This window comes from Cetorhinus maximus, chromosome 3 (assembly GCF_964194155.1).
Source record: "Cetorhinus maximus chromosome 3, sCetMax3.hap1.1, whole genome shotgun sequence".
In the NCBI taxonomy this organism is placed as follows: Eukaryota; Metazoa; Chordata; class Chondrichthyes; order Lamniformes; family Cetorhinidae; genus Cetorhinus; species Cetorhinus maximus.
Genome location: NC_135881.1, coordinates 96,655,725 through 96,676,637, shown reverse-complemented (window position 1 = coordinate 96,676,637; position 20,913 = coordinate 96,655,725). Strand labels below are relative to the sequence as shown.

The 20,913-nt window shown below is 42.7% G+C and overlaps 1 protein-coding gene across 1 annotated transcript in view; it reads right to left on the bottom strand.

The window, feature by feature from the left end:
- LOC144674182 (gamma-aminobutyric acid type B receptor subunit 2-like) overlaps positions 1 to 20,913 on the bottom strand; it is a 585,472-nt gene that overhangs the window by 390,490 nt on the left and 174,069 nt on the right. Inside the window, exon 4 of the mRNA XM_078535658.1 lies at positions 4,389 to 4,454. Within this exon, the coding sequence (XP_078391784.1) occupies positions 4,389 to 4,454 (66 nt within the window). The remainder of the gene's footprint in view (positions 1 to 4,388; positions 4,455 to 20,913) is intronic.

The following is a 20,913-nucleotide window of genomic DNA, read 5'->3' as shown; positions in this document are numbered from 1 at the left end:
AGGACTTGGCCCCTCACTCGGGAGGAAGTCCCACATGTGCCAAAGTCAGAAAGGAGCTTCTGATAGAAGTGCCCTGCCCACCCTTCCCACCCCAGATCTATGTCTGTTCATTTTCAGGCTTCCTCCACGCCGGGTAAATCCTACTGCCGGCCTAAAAATTGAGGCTGGGTGGGAAATGGCCATTAAGTGGCCTCAATTGGGGCAAGGGCGGACATCCTGTCTGAGGCCTTGCCTGCCCCAGCGTAAAATTGCCACGAGGTCGGGACAGGCGGGAACCCAGAGGGAATCCCGTTCCTTCAATATCACACTCCCCTGCTGCCTAAAAACCTGCTGACAGGGGAGCTTGTGATTCAGGCCCATGAACCAGATAGCATTTTAGAACATAATTTAAAAAATATAGACCTTGACACACTTAATGGTTGTAACTTGGTGCAGTTTTATTAATACAACAGAATATGGGATTACTACAAAAATAAGCATTTTAATCAGTTTGTCTATAACCTGTAAGCTGTGAGTAACCCCATTTTACACTGGGGGGGTGACAGGGAGGTGGGGGGGTGGTTCAGTTAGTAAATCCACACTAAATCATCAGTGTTCGCTAATGACACTTAAAATGGACTCAGTTTACTGCTCAATCCCCTGTCGGAACCAGATGTTTGTAGCTTCCGCTTTGTTTACCTCAGGCTCACCCCATACAGTGTGCCCAATTTGGTTTCTTGACAATCCAGTGCAGTGCTTCCCTGGATTTTCCTTTAGCCCAAATATCCTTTGGCTGTCTAATATAACTTCTACTTTGCATAAATGCAAAACACAGCCTGTACTATAGACAATAACACAGTGGATGCGAGGTTTCAATGCTTGATCCAGGAGTCTTCAAAAGATAGCGTGGATCTCACGCAATCTAAATATGACAGTTTACTGGTAGAGCTGCTCGAAAGCCGCAAAAACTGATTTCTCTTTTAAAAGGATCTACCAAACCCTTTAATCATACCCAAGGCGGTAAGATAATTGCTTTCCCGATTACCTCAATCTACTCATTCACTTAGGGCATTGGGAAGTATTGAATTTGGATACCTCATTCAGTTTGTGAAAATCACTATGCGATTACCCCCTCCACCAGGGGGAATCCAACCAATCCTCCAGTCCTATGTGCCTGCAAGGCCCACCTGTCTAAAATTGAATGTACTGACCAGGTCTCACAATAGTGCAGTGACCTGCAAGAAAAAGTGATGTGCAGCTGTCTGCGAGACATCACCAAAGTCCACCATCGACCCTAGGAAGCAGCAAAGACAAAGAAGTTCAAAGGCAGAGTGACTTTAACAACTTTCATGGCAAGGCATGACGAGCAGTGCTGCAAAGTCTGAGGTCTTTCTCAAAGAGGTTACAAATCTGACACTAACTGCCTGGTTAGGAGCAGTCTCCTCTCACAGTGATATTCTGCCACGCCTGGGTAACCTCTTCTTCAGTGGCACTCATTGTTAAGGGTGTGACTCTGTTGGCCTACTGCCCCTCTTTCCTCACCTCTGCCCTCTACATGGTTGGGATTTTGCATTTGCTCATGAGGACATTGATCCTCATTGCATTTGGTTCCTATCTCTGAGTATCTTAATCCCATGTTCAGCCTTGTTTGCAGTCAGACCCCTCGTATGGCCTCATGGTCCCTGGAGAGACTCAAGTATGCACAAACCACTTGGCCTGCTAACTCAGCTCACCCAATGGCACCTGTCTATTGCCTCCTTCCACTTGAACTGTTCCTGATCCCTTGTGCAACCCATGCATCCCCACAAAAATTCCAAACTGACCCTTGACCAGCTGACAACAAGCTTGTTAATAAGATCAATTGGCTATTAGGATTACCAGGTCCCACCTTCTCCTGTTGGTTATAACAGGGATGGCAAACTGGCCTGATGACTGGCAGCACCAATTTTCACGCCTGTTCACCCCCGTACTCCCCACCCCCCCATAATCAGGGCAAAAAATCCTGCCTGTCGTCTCAGCTCATGCATTTCTCTGGGGCCAAATTAAAATGAAGGTGTCAGAATTAAATTGGAAAAACACTCTAGGCAATTTATGTGCTTTATTTTTTTATTCCAAAATCCTCATTACTAATTTTGATTTATACTTATAACATTGAAAATATTCTAAAAGTCCAACCATCGGAATTGGACAATTTTCTGAGTTCTCACTGTCAACAAGAAGCATTTCCCACTGATCACATATGTCAACAAATCATGGGTTTATTGCCTTCAGTTTTCCATTCAATAATGGAAGTTGTGGGTGGCACACCAGAGATTCCAGATTTGTGCAGTTAGTAGCAAATACTCCACTGTAGTACAAACACTGCTCATCATTTTTTTTTGCATTGGTGTTTTTGCAGTCTTTTTGCACTTTTGCACTGCTTAATTTTCATTCTCAGCACTAAGAATATAATCAGAATATCTCAGTGTGAAATTCCCTCTGCTGGCAAATGTAAAAATGTCAGAATAAGAAAAATGGCTTTTCCTGACCTGTATTTAAAGCAGCTTTTTCAATACAATAGTTGCCAACAGGAATTTCACTGCCTTTGACTGACCTTGTGCAATCTTGATTATTCTCAAGATGATGACTATGGGCTGAATGTTAAAACCCAAAAAGCAGATGGTTTGGGGTCAGATTGAGATTAAAATTTTGGAAATCTGAACTCTAACTCCAGCATGCCCAGTTCTGGATTTAACCCTTGACCAGTAAATGAACTGAACCAGCCATATATGCTCATCGGATTCACGCCGGTTGATCAAGTTAAATCTAAGACATAGCTGCTTTCTTTGCTGGAGAGTGCTTATTGAATTGGTTCACAGTCAACACTACTCCCACTCCAGAGTGTCCCAGCTATCCCCATTTATACTCTTTTGACACCCCTTCATTTATGGGTGTACAAATACCGATCACCTGTTTAACAATGTAATTGCCACTAAAGCTTAACAATGTAATTAATAGGACATTGACAATATAAATATTGTGACTTCAAAAGCAGGTCAGAGGTTTGGAATATTGCGGTGAGTAACTCACCTCCTTAAAGCCTGCCTGTCATTTACAAGGCACAAGTTAGGAGTGTGATGGAAAACTCTCCATTCGCATGGATGAGTGCAGTAGCAACAGCATTCATGAAGCTTCACACCATCCCGACAAAGCAGCTTGTTTGATTAGCACCCCATTCACCACCAATGCACAGCAGCAGCAATTTGTACCATCTACAAGATGCACTGCAGTAACTCACCAAAGCTCCTTCGACAGCACCATCCAAATTCGCAACCTCTGCCACCAAGCAGGACAAAGGCAGCATGGGTAACCACCGCCTACAAGTCCCCCTCCAAGCCACAATATTTAACTTCAGGGGACAGAAATCTGACTGGACCAGCTCTATCTTACAAAACACATTTCAGATTAGCCTAGTGCCTCCCTATATGTAAGTGCACCTGTCTGATCAAACAGAATGAGAACTTAAGCTTTTTCTCCTGAAGAAACTAATAACAGAAAATCTGATAAGAAATGGAAAAATATACAAATTGCATGCTGTAAATGAATCTATATCTAAATCTTTCTATTAGACTCCACACAAAGGAAAATAGATACTTAGCATTACACTGATCTTTTTGTTGAGCTATTTAAAATTTTCAATTTTACCAGCCCAGGTTCTGCTAGATTTCCAACCTGGGTGCTCCCAGGTCTTAGGTTTAAGGCCTGCAGTTGTCTGCCTGCCATAGTTGGAATATTTGTTGTTAGTTTTACAATCAGAAGTTAAAATACTGGTCAACATTGTATGTAAATATTTTTGGTCACACCTCACTGAAATGCTGTAAACCATTTACCAACACTTGTAAAGACCAAACACAAATCAAAGGCAAACACTTGTAAAGACAATGCTGAGTTAAGGTCAATATCTTAGGGCCAATTTTTAAAAAAATGATGTCAGAGTGCAATATAACTTTTATTGCAGTTTCAAATGTTTACATATGAATACTGCTGCTTAAATAGATAAGGAATGGTTTTATTGTCCACCAAATTATACAGGCACAAAGCAAAGATATTTTTATATATCCTTGTGCATGACTGTAAATGGCTCATCTTCCCTTTTCTGTTCAATTTTATTTATTATTTAATCCTGGCAAATAATTCATATTTTTTTCATGTGGCTTCCATTTGTCATTACTTCTCTTTGTTTGACAACATCATAAAAAATATCAACAATGCTTATTTCATAAAATTGTATACCAACTTTCTGCTTCATTTAGTAAGCAATTATCGACACCAGCTCCAATATTTTGACATAAGTTTCCTTACTGTACAAGTAATTTGATGTTTGGAACAAAGGATGCTGATTAATGCTAATATCACTGCTTCATACTTACACAACAGAATACCTTTGCTGCCATGTTCTCGTCAAACTGGCCAAGAATAATTCGGACATCGTTATCCTGTAGTGAAAGAAAGCATTATTATTCAGAAAGAAAAGCAGGCATGACATTTGGTGTATTAGGTTAGATGACTATTTAAGAGCAATATGGGTACAACAGGGCACAGAACCAGTAAAAATACAATTTGTTATAACTAGCACTGTATTGGCTTTTTGAATGAGTTTGTTTTGGATATTTTCCCAGCTTGGAACTGGTGGTAAATTTACTAATGGGCCATGTTAAATGGAAAACTAACAGAATGAGTTACATACAAATTCAAATTAGAATTCAATTAAAATTCAGTAAGTCAATTAAAAGTGTTCAGCCTATAAATGCAAACTCTAACAGCAAATTCAAGGAAAACGATATTGGACTGAGGACTACAATTACACTTGTTATTTGTGACTTTAGCCAGTATGGTCTTGGCGCTGTGGGAATGTCAGAATGCAGAATTGAGGGACCTGAATAAGGAATGGTGAAAAACTTGGCAGCATCATTGCAAGGCAACACGTTCCAGGGCTTTGGAAAGAACAGGGAGACTGGAGATGGGGCAATGTTATTGAGAATGAAGAACTGAAGAGTGGGTCTCTTGAGGAGGGCTTAACAGTGCTCTGGAAGAATATGTGGTCAATGTCAGAGGAGAGAGACACATTGACCATGTTGGTGAGCATGAAGGGCTAATATGATGAAATTAGGTAAGAAGAAATAGTGACAATTGATGGAACGGATGTCAGGCTTCATAGACAAGGTATGTATACTGAAGGTTGAGAGGCAGATAAGACTACAAAGAATGGAACAAGTGAAAGGGATAGCTGAAAGTCGAGGGGCAGAGAAAGTGGCAGCAGTTGTGGAGATGGCTTCAGCTTTTATGAAAAGCTCATAAGTCGCCTACTATTATGATGTGAATAGCAAATATACCGCTTGATCAATCAAAAAGTCTCTACATTAAAAAAAAATAGATGGGCATGGGAGTGGAGGAAATCCAGAAAATTTAAAAGGGAATTCTTTTCATTATTCTTTCACAGGATGTGGGCATTGCTGGCTGGTCCAGCATTTATTGCCCATCTGAAATTGCCCTTGAGAAGGTGGTGACGAGCTGTCTCCTTGAACCGCTGCAGCGTATGTATTGTAGGTACATCCACAGTGTTGTTAGGGAGGGAATTCCAGGATTTTGACCCAGAGACAGTGAAGGAATGGCAATATAGTTCCAAGTCAGGATGGCGTGTGACTTGGAGGGGCACTTGCAGGAGGTGGTGTTCCCTTACATCTGCTGCCCATGCCCTTCTAGGTGGTATAGGTCGCATGTTTGGAAGCTGCTGTTGAAGGAGCCTTGGTGAGTTGCTGCAGTGCATCTTTTCACTTGTTCTTGTGTGTTTTGGTGGCTAGGATACATGTATTGCTCATGCTTAGTTGTCCTGAGAAAATGGCAATGGACCTTCATCATTTTCACAAATGAATTACTTTTTAGAATCAACCACATAATGCGTAGGTCAGATTGGGCAGGTCCAGCCGATTCCCTTCCCTAAGGACATCAGTGAACCAGTTTTGTTTTTACAAGGTAACTGGTAGCTTTTGTGGTATTTTTTTTCTGCTGTCAGTCCAAAAGTGATCAGTCTTATGGAATTCAATTCCACAACTTACCTTGATAAGACTTGGGGGACAATTTTCACGTAAAATGACATGTGGTGAGGTTGGGCGTGCGTCCTGACGTCACCACGTCATTCCGATTTTTCGTTTGGTGGGCGTGCAGCTGAACTATCAAAGGCCTGTTAGGGCCATTAATAAACCAATTTAGGCAATTGAGAGGGCTGCCTGTCCAACCTTAAAGTTAGCAGGCAGGCAAAGATCCCAGGCAGCCTTTGCATTTTTCGGAAAACCTCATCCATGGGCGGGATGAGGTTTCCTGAAGATTTTATAAAATTAATAATTTTTTTTTGGCAATTCATAAACATGTCCCAACTCACATGACACTGTCACATAAGGGGACATGTCTGAATAATTTTACTCTCTTTTTTACAAACTTTCAATTTGAATTTTATCTCCCTGAGGCACAGCTCAGGGAGATTTCTGCGCTCTTTCGTATGCAAGCTCTCCCTCCTTCCCTGCCCACCTAGGTAGCGCTGCTTAATTGGCCCGCCCATGTAAAATGGCAGCGCGCAGCCGATCGCGGGTGGCGATTGGCTCTGCGCCCACCCGTGCCTGCTCCTGACCGGCCTGCCTGACAGGGAGAAAACTCTCCTTCGTGCCAAACAGAGGTATTTAGACAGTTGGCGGTGTTAGCAGCTTTATGGGCTGACATTTACACCAACCCCGCCCCCCCACCCCACCCCCCCCCCCCCCCCAACCCGGGGACCAGATGGCAGGTGTGGGGTTGAGGGGAGGGGACGGTGGCTGTTAAATTGGATGTCATGCCAGGGGCACTGTTTTTTTCTATTATTCATTTACAGGCTGGGCCAGCATTATTGCCCATCCCTAAATGTCCTTGAGAAGGTGATGGTGAGCTGCCTTCCTGAAGTGCTGCAGCCCTTGTTCCCAGTCGCAAACTGCCCGCCTTCACCCCTGCTGCAGCTCTATCATCTGTGCTGCAGGCGTTGTGTGGCTGGCTCATGGTCTGCCAATTAAGGCCCTTAAGTGACCAAATACTCCCACTAACACTGAGATTTTAGCCACGGTGGGGGAGGGGGGATGCCCATGCCAAGTAACCAGCCCACCACCTTTCACTGGGTGGGCTGGTGGATGGGCAAGAGCATATTCTTCCTTTTTGGGCTCCCTGTGCCCATTAGAGACCCTGCTCAAGGTATCTCCCTCTCTCACATTTCCCCACCTGCACCCCCCACCCTGTCAACTCCAGATTCCCACTCCCCTCTCCCCGAGGACAGTACAAAGGAGGCTACAGCAGTGAATTCAATTCTAACACAACATACAGGGCCAAGAGTACAAACATATGATCTCATGAGGTCAGGTGACATAAAATGTGCCCATCTCACCTTCAAATGTATTGTATCAAGTGTGCCTGACACTCAGAATGACATCCATCATACTGTCTTAAAGTGGTTAAATACTTATCAACAACACTGCTGTTGACGTACTTAGCAGCTATGATTTAACTGAGTGACAGGTCAGAGTAAAAGGGCAGAACAGCCTACATGTTCTTGCATTCCTATGAAGTAGCATGGCGCAATCTCCACTACCGGCCTTCATCTGGGAGCATTGCTTCACTCATAGCCTATTATATTAGTCTCACTTAAAGCCACACAAATTGCAGGTCCAGGCTGCATGCAGCAGTCCAAGAGGTGCAGTTAACAGCAGGAGCCTTTCAGGAATCCTAATGGAGCACAGCAGCCAGCCACCTCATGCACTCCTATGTCTGATTCAGGAAGCTGGGAGCATGACATTACACAGCTTTACAGTAATCAAATTGATAAAGAAATAAAGCATTTAATAGCATGCCTGCTGAGTGCTCCAAAAACAAAGAAAGTTACAACAGTGTACTTTATTAAAATAATGGTTAAATGCTGCCAGGCATGCAATGGATAACCAGCAATATCATAATGCGTTTGGTTTGTCCCCTAGGTTAATCCAATAAATTGTCTCTGTCATTTCTTACAGTTCTGAAAAATACATTTTTTAAGTGTATATAGCTGGAGGATAACATGTTGCACTTACTAAGATATACATGAAACACATAAATGATACTGATGCTGAAAAATCTGTGCAGCTTCAAGGACTATCATACAATGTGAATTGAATCATTACTTGAAACTGTTCTATATGTTTGATAGAAAGAAGGCAGGATTTTCCAGTGGGCTTTGGGGACCCTGACATCAGGACCACATCAGGGTCCTAACACTAGCCTGATCCAAGACAGCTATTTTCAAAGAGATGTGTCCTAATTGGCTGCATTCGAGTTCACCGTCCAATTCAAGACAGTGGGCGGGCTATCGATGCTGCCAGCTCAATCGCAGTGCCAGCAGCTCTAGAGATTCAGCAGCCCTTTTGAGCAAAGTGGGTGCTGCTGCGACAGGTAAGTAGACCCACGGGTGCCTCAAAGTGGAGGCTCCCTCAGAGAGGTGAAAATAATTACATTTTTCAGAGGGGTCAAACAGGCAGGCCCTTCCAATTGGAGAGGAAACCCCTCCAGTGGCAGCAGTTAGTTGCCTGTGCTGCCTATGCAGCCAGAAGCCCCCTCTTTATTGGATGGATGCTCCACCTCTGTTGGCCCCGGATTACTGCAGGGATTTATTAAGCCTCCATTAAGCTAGTGGTCTCCGCACAGTGGGGAGGCTGCTCTGCTGCCAGCAAAACACCAGTGAGTGCTCTAAATCGCCCCTAATTGGAGCATTAAATGTGCAGATTGGCTGCTTGCCACTTCACTCAGGAATGGCAGGAATGCATTGGGGAACCAGCCTGGTACAACTCTTCACTACTTTCCCAAACACCCACCTACACTCTCCCCACCCAGGGCCAGGTCAAATGTGCCAGAGATTCCACAATAAGCTGTTTTAAAAATCTATGCAACAGGGCCCAGTGACAGAGTTTGCCCTTCTTCTGATGCCAGTGCACCCGCCTCTGGAGGTGTTCCCCACTGCACCTCCATGATGAGGACGTCTGCCATGTGCATCTCAGCTGCAACCAGAGACAAGTGAGCAGGCCTCCTCATCTAGGGCTACACTGTATAGAACTGGCCGAGAGTGGAGGGTGAGTCAGGCAGAGCACTGAATGAGATATTGGAGTTATTCACCTGTAAATGTGCCTTTTTTCTCTTAGTCAACACAATTGACACATGATGCTAGATGTGTGAGCTTCCATTTTTTAATGTTAACCACTAGGAAAGGGAGACGAGGCGGTGAAAGGAATCAAGGATCCTTGAAGGGGATAGTGAAACTTCTGGACGGTTGTGTATCATTCATTGTTGGTAAGTTTCCTGGCTGCATTTTCAATGGAAATGCTCTCACAAGCAATCAAAATGCCAGACCATGCCTCCCTCTTAGGTTGGAAGGGCTCAGCTCAAACATGCCGGGATCAGATGATCCCTGGTGTTGACAGCATCCTGCCGAGAACCTCAAGCACCGTGCCAGACCCAGCCAGATCCCTGCGCAGCCCCTGTGTTCTGCATCTTCTCCCCTCTTCCTTCTCTTCCTCCAGTGAGCTGTATCATTCCACAGCCTCACCCTGTTCAAAGTTCACAACTCTCTTAGGGCCATGTTATGGAGGGTGCAGCAGAGCACCACAATGTATGAGACCCTTGCAAGCGTGTACTGCAGCGTGTCATCTGGCCGGTCCAGGCACCAGAACAGTATCTTCAAAAGCCTGATTGCTTGCTCAGTGGTGGACCTTGAGAGCAGATGGCTTTGGTTATATAGCCTCTGTGTCTCTATCTCAGTGTCTTGTAAAGGGGAGAGTAGCAATCTCTTCAAGGGGTATATTGTCCCCTAGAATCCATCCACACACTTCTAGAAGACTGGTGTTTATGTTTCAGTCCCAGGGATAAAAATCTAGAATAGGCAACGAGTCAGCTGATGAATGTATAATCTTCAAATTTCCAGTTACACTCTAGTTTTTTTTTATTCATGGGATGTGGGCTAGGCCAGCCAGCATTTATTGTTCAGAGGGCATTTAAGAGTCAACCACATTGCTGTGGGTCTGGAATCACATGTAGGCCAGACCAGGTAAGGCTGGCAGATTTCCTTCCCTAAAGGGCATTAGTGAACCAGATGGGTTTTTATAACAATCAGCAGTGGTCATCATTAGACTTTTACTGAATTCAAATTCCACCATCTGCCATGTCAAGATTCAAACCCAGGTCCCCAGAACATTACCCTGGGTTTCTGGGTTACTAGTTCAGCAATGATACCACTACCTCCCCCAAAGCTCACTGTTAACCTTAGTTCGTGGCCAGCTTCAAGTAGGCATGATAAAGCAGTGTAGAATGACTGGTTTGCACAGATTGTTTGACTCTTGTTATGAAATACTCCGGAAGAATGAATAAATTCCTTTTTTTTCCAGTCCTGAGGTTGGTCATAACAGAGTTTGAATTTTTTAAAGTTGTGACCTTTTTAATTCAGTATGGACTTGACAATATGTGAAGCTATATGAAGAAATATGCCAGCCAGATCTCTTGAGTTAACAAGTAAGGAGTTCGTTTTATTGTTAAAACCTTATTCAGGTAAAATTATAAGACTTAGTAAAAGGTAAAAGGTGCATGACACGCACACACGTAGCATGCAAAACAGAACAAGTTACAAGGTTGAGGAAGTGGAATTGGTAAGAGTTAAAATCCATTGGAAATAAAGAAATCTACGTTCTGAAGTTCCTTTAGTGGTCTAGAAATTCCAGTGAGGTTGCAGTTGATGTAACCTGGGAATTTTCCTGGACACAGTCTCTTTTAATTTTTTTAAAATTCACTTATGGGATGCGGGTATCGCTGGCTAGGCCAGCATTTATTGCCCATGGTCGTGGGTTTGGAAGGTGCTTTCTAAGGAGCCTTGGTGAATTCCTGCAGTGCATCTTGTAGATGGTGCACACTGCTGCCACTGTACTTCGGTGGTGGAGGGAGTGAATATTTGTGGATGGCGTGCCAATCAAGCAGGCTGCTTTGCCCTGGATGGTGTTAAGCTTCTTGAGTGTTGTTGGAGTTGCACTCATCCAGGCAAGCAGAGAATATTCCATCACACTCCTGACTTGTACATAGTGGACACGCTTGCAAGGAGTCAGGAGGTTAGTTACTTGCTGCAGGATTTCTAGCCTTTGACCTGCTCTTGTAGCCACAGTATTTATATGGCTAGTCCAGTTCAGTCTCTGGTCAATGGTAACCCCAAGATGTTGATAGTGGGGTTTCAGTGATGGTGATGTCATTAAATACCAAGGAGCGATGGTTAGATTCTCTCTTGTTGGAGATGGTAATTGCCTGGCACTTGTGTGGTGCAAATGTTACTTACCACTTGTCAGCCCAAGCCTGGATATTATCCAGGTCTTGCTGTATTTGGATATGGACTGCTTCACTATCTGAGGAGTTGTGAATGGTGCTGAACATTGTGCGATCATCAGCGAACATCCCCACTCCTGACCTTATGATGGAAGGAAGGTCATTGATGGAGCAGCTGAAGATGGTTGTGCCTAGGGCACTACCCTGTAGAACTCCTGCAGTGATGTCCTGGAACTGAGATGATTGATGTCTAACGACCATAATCATCATCCTTTGCGCTTGATATGACTCCAACCAGTGGAGAGTTTTCATCCTGATTCCCATTGATTCCAGCTTTGCTGGGGCTGTGTGATGCCACACTCAGTCAAATGCTGCCTTGATGTCAAGGGCAGTTACTCTCGCCTCACCTTTGGAGTTCACCTCTTATGTCCATGCTTGAACCAAGGCTGTAATGAGGTCAGGATTTGAGTGGCCCTGGCGGAACCCAAACTGGGAGTCAGTGAGCAGGTTATTGCTAAGCAAGTGTTGCTTGATAGCACTGTTGATGACCCCTTCCATCACTTTACTGATGATCGAGAGTAGTCTGATGGGGCGGTAATTGGCCGGGTTGGATTTGTCCTGCCTTTTGTATACGGGATGCACCTGGGACAGTTTCCACGTAGCTGGTTAGATGCCAGTGCTGTAGCTGTACTGGAACAGCTTGGCTAGGGGCGAGGCAAGTTCAGGAGCACAAGTCTTCAGCACTATTGCCAGAATATTGTCAGGGCCCATAGCCTTTGCAGTATCCAGTTTCTTTAGCCGCTTCTTGATATCACATGGAGCGAATCGAATTGGCTGAAGACTGGCATCGGTGATGCTGGGGACCTCAGGTGGCAGCTGAGATGGGTCATCCACTCAGCACTTCTGGCTGAAAAGTGTTGCAAATACTTCAGCCTTATCTTTTGCATCAATGTGCTGAGCTTCCCCATCATTGAGGATGGGGATATATGTGGAGCCTCCTCCCCAGTGAGTTGTTCAATAGACCACCACCATTCACAGCTGGATGTGGCACAACTGGATGTGGTACAACTGCAGAGCTTAGATCTGTTCCGTTGGTTGTGAAATTACTTAGCTCTGTCTATCACTAGCTGCTTATGCTGTTTGGCATGCAAGTAGTACTGTGTTGTAGCTTCACCAGGTTGACATCTCATTTTCAGATATGCCTGGTGCTGTTCCTGGCAAGCCACCCCCTGCACTCTTGATTGAATTAAGATTGATCCCCTGGCTTGGTGGTAATGATAGAGCAGGGGATATGCTAGGCCATGAGGTTACGGATTGCGATTGAGTGCAATTCTGCTGCTGCTGATGGCCCACAGCACCTCATTGATGCCCAGTCCTAAGTTGCTAGATCAGTATGAAACCTATCCCATTTAACACGGTGGTAGTACCACACAATATGATGGAGGGTATCCTCAATATGAAGACAGGACTTTGTCTCTACAATGACTGTGCGATGGTCACTCCTACTGATACTGTCATGGACAGATGCATCTGTGGCAGGCAGGTTGGTGAGGATGAGGTCAAGTATGTTTTTCCCTCTTGTTGGTTCCCTCACCACCTGCTGCAGACCCAGCCTGGCAGCTATGTCCTTCAGGACTCGGCCAGCTGGGTATGTAGTGGCGCTACTGTGCCACACTTGTTGATGGACATTGAAGTGCCTCATCCAGAGTGCATTCTGCGCCCTTGCCAGCCTTGGGGTTTCCACCATGTGGTTTTCAACATGGAGGAGTACTTATTCATCAGCTGAAGGGCGACAGTACGTGATAATCAGCAGGACACTACCCTGTGTCTCTGGATTACTAGTCCAGTGACAATGCCACTATGCCACCACCTCCCACTTATTCCAAAGTGGTAATTACTTGGAAGTTCCTTGTGATTGAAATTCTCTCTCTTTGTGATGTGTACCAAATGTAACAGAGATATGGTTTTGAACTTGTGAATAGCAGGGAGAGAGAGATGATTCTGCAGTCTTCTTCTAGATGTTATCGGTGCCTTCTGAAGACTCTTCTTCTGGCTGTAACAAAAAGACAAGCTTATAATCATAGCTTTTCACAAGTGGGGTTCCATTCATATGACAGCTGTTGTTGGCACACAATGGAGGGCATTCCATATTAACAAAGGAGTTTAGGTTTTCTATTGTCAAAGCTATCAAGATGCCATTGAATCATATAGAGGGTCCTTATCACCCTCCTTGCATAATGAGTTTTGTTAGTCCTTCTTTGTTCCTGGGAGTTTCTGGAGTCTGGTTGCCTATTTTCCTTATGTTTTGCAGTGAATTCAGATAATGGTAGGAGTGATGTACATCACGTAAACTGCCTAGACATGTCCCCTGGCAATCCGCTTTCAGAGGCTTCTAGAAACTTGTAGGTCAGGTGACTTGTACAGCCATTTTGAAACACAGTTCTAGCTGTTTCTTTTACTTTTAGAAAAAAATCTAAGGCATTACACAAGCCAATGAAATTAACGATTAATATTCCACGTTGCACACGACACATCGTTGTGACACTCTGAATTCACTATGCAGAAAATTGCTAGTGAGAACCAATGCACTACAACCGCCTTGCAAAGTGCATCAATATATCAATACGCTTAGCTCACAGCTTTTCTAGCTCATTCAGGAAATAAATATAAATAATAATGTTATGGAACTTGACATCTGTCCAACCATATGGTATACTTCAGTTTCTATCCAGTCAAGTAAATTGTTTTCAACTTACTAGTGGATGGGGGAGTAGATTTGAGATGTAGCAAAGTCATAACTACATTCTTTACAAATGTATTTCAATTTTATTATGCCGTGCACAGATTTCTTAAGCAGTTTCCCTAAAACTTGTATTCTACTCTGATATCAGTGACTGGAAAGAGACCTAAGGCACTTCTCAAGCTAAAAAAAGCCAGAAAAAGAATTAGATCTGACAAGGAGCCATTAGCATAGGCTCTATAGAGGTTAAGTCAATTACGCTGAGGAATTGTCATCCTTGATGGAAAGAGAATTTTGTGCCTACAGTTGATGTAATTCCATTAGGTAATAATTGCATACATCCCTCAACCTATAGCATGCTTTCCCAATTGGATGGCTCCAGACCAGCTCCAGGCTAGTTTGAAATTGCTACCTCATGACAGTTGCATTGTAGTGTTTCAGGACATACCTCACATTTCATTTCACCACAATGCCTTGCTAAAATGGAAGTGGCACCCCATTTTTCATGTTATTTTAAAAAATATTTTAATTCACTTTTGTGCCAAAGTCCCAGAATGGACATTACATGTACCCTGCACAAAAATCTCATTTTTATTTTCAATATTCTTGTTCACCCTAAGTTTAATACTCTATTCAAATCTCTACAATGTTGGCTGCAGAATTATGTGTTTGACTCACCAGTTTATTCTTAGCTGGAGAATGCTCCTCACTCAATGCTATTTCTTCTGACCTCTCCACTACTCCGTGCTGCTGCTGACACAGTGAATATGCCTGCTCAAACAGCAACAGCCAGACTTGGGTCATGTTAATGCTGGATGCATTGAACATTAATGGGGAGTCAACCTCTAATAACCTGAACAGGGGGAAAGAAGCGCATGGAGATTTACATCTGCCTCATGACCTGAAAGTCAATGACCTAAATCTATGGGTGTTAATTAACTCAGTGCTTAAAATGTGAAACTATTGTTTATTTTTATTACTCACTCTTGGGATGTGAGTGTTGTTGACATGACCAGCATTTACTGCCTATCACTAATTGCCCTTGAGAAGGATGTGATGTAGGTACACCCACAGTATGTTTTACTGTATTGGTTTGATACAACTAAATGGCTTGTTACACCATTTCAGAGGGCAGTTAAGAGTCAATTACATTACTGTGGATCTAGAGTCACATATAGGCCAGACCAGATATAGACGACAGATTTCCTCCCCGAAGGACATTAGTAAACCAAATGGGTTTTTATAAAAATTCAAAATTTTCATGTTTATTACCAATGAAAATAATATTTTATTTCAGATTAATTCATTGAATTTAAATTCCCTCAACTGCCTTGGTGGAATTTGAATTTGTGCCCCAGGAATATTCGTCTGGGCTTCTGAATTACTAGTCCAGTGACATTACCACTATGCCACCATTTCCCTAGAACAGCAATCAAGAAAGCAAATAACATGCCGAGCTAAGATAGGCCAAAAGAATGGCAAATGGTAGGAAATAAATGGCATCATGTTCTTGCCATACCACCTGGGTTTAATTGTTTCAATTCTATTCTCTCAAACACAAGGAAGGCATTCAAACCCTAAAGATGCTGCAGAGAAAAGCCTTGAGGTTGATAAGACTGAAATATGATGAAAATAGGAGAAATCTTTAGATTTTTAGCCTTGAAAGGAGCTAAGTGAGAACTGTATAGGGAAACGCAAGTTAGTCATAAGTGGTAGAAAACATATCCAGAACACCACTTTAAATTAAATCAAAACAAGGGACACTTGTTCAAATTTAGGCTAATGTCGAAAGTTCCTTCTGCAGGGTGATCAACATGTGGAATAGTGGAGAGAGAAATATTGGAATAATTTAAGAAATGATTGAGGATTGGAGGGGAAGAGTGGAACTGTAAGATTTTTTTCTTGATGGTACTCCCGTGTATCTTTCTTATGATCTTGGGAACACTTTCCAACCCTTCGAGCAATGGTGACAGCCTCTCTTCAGATCTTCATTACAGCAATCACTTCTGAGTCCATTATATCAGCAGTTGTTATTTATTTGGTACTGCCTTAGAATATTCACCTTCTCTCCAGGCGTTCTCCTCAGAAACGGAACTGTGCAATTACCCAAAGGCAGACACCTCCGATCAGCATAAAGGTTCTTCTCTATAACAGCTTCAAGTGCACAGGTCTTAAAGCATCATATTGTCCTCAGCAACTCCTGGACTCAGTGCTATCAAGCAGCGTGTCCCTACAGTGTTCCTAGATCTACTCCTTTGAAGCAAATTATTTTACTGCAGCAGTTTCAAGGGCAAGTCCCAAGAGCATATAAATCAATCAGCATGATCCTCCCAAATATCATTAAAAGCCACACTGGCACAGTCAAACCTGGTTTATCTGAACTATTTGGAAATGCACAATTTTTTTTCAGATTGCAAATCAGCAGATTAATGAATCAACACTGAAAACTAGTGAAACAATTTAAAATAATATCAACATTATTAATTATTTTTCAAAAAGTGTTAAAAAGCTCAGTTGCTGTTTAAAAAATTAAAACTGCTTCTTTCACATGCTTCAGCATTATGAATAATGTTTAACATGACTAGTCCCTTTTCAAATCAGAGTTTAAAATGAAGATATTGTAAATCTTTGTATGTTGAAGTGCTGGTAAGCCAAGCATGTGTTGTTAACAAACAGATACAGCTACCAGCTAGTGATATATTCAACAATGTATGCTCTGAGGTACAATGATATAAGTACTGGTACATTAATGATTTAGAGGGCAGAGGTTTAACAGGTTATAAGGGAATTAGAAGCTGGTCTCACAGTGGGTCATTTTAACCATAAAATGGGCAATATCGAATCAGCCCAGAATGCACTCATTTGATTTTCCTCTCAATTGAAGAAATAAAGATGGGTTAAAAACTAAGGCCAATGATGATTAACATCAGGACAATCATTCAGATTCAGAGCACAATTATATTTGAAAAGATTGAGAAACGGAGAAAGTCATTCTGATACCCAGGTATTTGGATTAACTAATCAAGACCTACTGTTATGATCCCCGTAGCAACCAATAATCTTTAAAAAGAAATTCAAACTTCCGGTGAATGACTGAAATAATCACACAAGACTTCAAGTTTTAAAAGACTTTTATTGTAACAAACAAACTAAAAGCAACATTCAGTTCTGTTGAAGGGTCATGAGGACTCGAAACGTCAACTCTTTTCTTCTGCGCCGCTGCTGCCAGACCTGCTGAGTTTTTCCAGGTAATTCTGTTTTTGTTATGGCTAAACACTATTTCGGTAGGCAGCTTATACTTTAAACTACAGAAAAATCCCCCATTTAACTTTTAGACTTGCTTAGAATTAGACTTAGTTCCTCCAGTCCTGTGCAGGACAATGGGCAGGAAGATTCTAGCACCGACCCAGCTCCATCACAGTTTCTTCGGCTTCAGCCCAGGTGGTGCCCGCTCTTGGAGGTCCTCCTTAAATGTATTTTGCCAGGTCTTTTTTGACCAGCCCCATCTTCCTTTTCTATCTGGTGGTGTCCATTCTACTGCCTTTCTGGCATGGTGTAAATCCGGGAGGCGAAATACATGCCCTACCAGTCTCAGTCATCTCTCCAACATGATGTCCTGCAGGTACTTCTGATTTTACTACAACCGAAAATCTGCATTCTATGGTTATACTTTACTCTGTCCCTTAAGTGGACGCGTTATTCTCCAGGAATCAGTCCAAATCTCTTCTCAGGTCCTTTTTCTATTTCTAGCCAGATAACTTCTACTCCCCGAACTGACTTTCATGATGAGGGACAAATTAGAGATCCCTCCCTCTAGCCATAGCTGGGCAAATCTTACAGTTTTGTTTAAGCCCTCACAAGCTTGGTCTCTTCAATCCAAGTGTGAATACCACCCACATCCTGCATGGCAACCAATAGGGACCAGTTACCTCAAACTCTCTCTTCTCTCTTTCACTCTGATCCTGTCAGTGAGGTTCAGTGATATTTTAAAGAAAATCTGCAACTCGATCCTATAGTGGCTTCCTACGGGCTCTTCCCCGCTCAAAGCACATCTCCATGGCAACCTTAATCACATGGTCCTTGTATCCAGGTAGCAATGCTAATTAGCTATTCTCCAGACCCCCAAATCCTTTCTATCTTGGAATTAAATATACAGTTTAAAGTTCAGCTGTTTACAAAACCTGATACACCTCCCTGGGACTTGGAGACTAACAGTCTAGCCACCGTACACATCGTTTACAAGTGTGAATATCTTGCACCTCCTTCCCAGTAAGACAACCTGGGTCACATTTTAGCCTTTAACAACCATGCCACTCAAGCTTGTTGCCAAGCAGAATTCACAACAGGTCACATGACCCCCTTTATTCCTCCGTTTCACCCTAAATTACAGAGACAGTCCCAAAACATAACAATCTTACAAACTTCATGTTTGTAACAACACTAAACCTGATCACTCTGTATGTAGCTATTGCCAAAGAATCGAGGAAACCTATTCTAATGAACAAGGTGTTGGATGGCACTGAGAATGATTTGTCACCCAATGGTCCTTTTTGTTCAGCTGTCCCGTTATCATTAGAGACTGGTCTGTATGCTTCACAATGTTTAAACCCAATACTCAGGGAACCTTAGTATTCTTAAGCAGAAGTCCACTGTAGGCTGGGCTGGGGGAGACCTCAGCTTTATTGCCACCCCTCTATTGCTAAAAACACATTGGAAACATCTTTCTTATTCCACATCTCCAGGTTTATGAGCACCACTAGCAAAGGTTGTGGGAAAGAAACTCCAAGTCACCCACTCTGCTCATGTTAGGGTGTGGTCCAAGAAAATTAGGGAGAAGGAAGATTATCTATAACACAACTTTCATTGGCCAATTGCACATGCATGGTAAATGAAAAAAAATCAGAAACCATTGACAGATCCATATTTTAATACTATTCTTGTTGAAGGAAAGTTGAGAAATTATGTAAGTGGAGCTTTCCCATGCTTGGGATACAGTGACATTTTAGCATTTAGCGCTTTAGTCATTACTCCTTCTCATGATTTTATCATTCATAAGTTACCAAGTGAAATAAGCTGCAAAGAAATCTGCTACACCACTGCTGGAACACAGCATTATCTGTGTATTGTATTATGAGGATTAATTGAATATGTATATGAAATGATAGTTTGCTGCAGTGAAATCTTAACTTTACTATCCCTCATCACTTCAAACCAACTTAACTATCCTTAGAGTATGTAATTTTATATAATCTCAAGCTCTATGTGATGAGTGCATTTGATAATATACACATTATTTTCACACAAAATTGTATCTTTATTTATTATCTTAGGACAGAAACAAATGATACTTAACATTCCGGATTTGTTAGGTTACTGTGTGTTGTAGGGTGGCCGAGTTGTACTTTAATGATAGAGTTGATCTGCAGACACTTCTTGGGTGGAAACATTAAGTTTATTTATAATATACTCAGCAGCAACTACACGCATGCTTTCTTTATCTCTACACTGACTCTGAGGTAGCCCAAGCTAGGTTCCTATTATTTACTACAGGTCATGTGATCTTCCTTACAAGTTTTATACTTGAAGGTACATTACAAACTAAATAAGACCATAATCACTACATTCCTCTCCCTTTAACTTGGTTATACATATTATATTTACAAGTACATATTTTATCAAGACAACATAATGTTTACACTGGGAAAGGAATTTACAAGTTCAGTCTTTCAGGTGGTTTCCTGGTACATGTGGAACTTCCAGCTCCATAACTTCAGATTCTTTGTCAGGAACCTCCTTTTCCGGAGTCGCCTGAACATCAGGTGTTTCGATGGGCACTTGCAGTTCTGTATTCTCAACTCTTACATGTCAGTCCTGGGTTGAGTAGCCTCAACAGGAAATGCAGGCCCGGTCATGATCACTGGTGGAACCAAATCTTGGTGATTCATCTCTCTCTTCCTTTAATGGTCCACATGTTTATGGATCCAGCCTTCCACCTCCACGTGGTGAGATAGAGGTCCAGTCGCCACAGTTATTTCACCTGGCAACCGCTTTGGTCCTTCCCCGAAGTTCTTCACGTATATCGACTCTCCCACGGTAAATTTCCTCTCGCGACTATGCCAGTTGTGTCTTGTTTTATGGCTTCCCTGACTCCTTTCCCTCTAAATTCGGCATTATTAAGCTCAGTCTCATCTTGAGACGGCGTTTCAACAATAACTCTGCAGATGTGACACCTGTTGTGTGAGGGGTAGTCCTGTAATGAAAAGGAAAGTGCGCTAGCTTGGTTGCCAAGGAATCACCAGTTAGCTTTTTCATGCCTGCCTTGAATGTTGGAACTGCCCTTTTGGCCAGTCCATTTGAGGAAGGGTGCAGTTTTCACAAGAGTGATACTGTTGAGGTTGATAAACCGTTGAAAGTCAGCTTTTGTAAATGCCATGCTATTATTGGAAATGGCTACTTTTGGTAGTCTGTGAATGACAAAACTCTGAATTAGTTTCTCACTTATAGTGACCAACGTTGGTGACTTCACATTGATCCCAGGAAAGGTCCAACGTTGCCAAAGTATAACTGCACCCAGGGTCTACACGGCAACTCCTATGGGTGTAACGGAGCTGTCACTGGCAACTTTTGCAGTTGCTGACGTTGCACACAGTGCTTTACTGAACTCTCTATTTCGCCATCCATTCCAGGCCACCATAGATAGCTACGTGCTATGGTCTTCATTTGGGAAATTCCTGGATGGGCACTGTGTAGTTCAATTAAAAGTGGCTCCCTTCCATTTGGAGGAACTATCACTCATGCTTCACACAATAAGATGC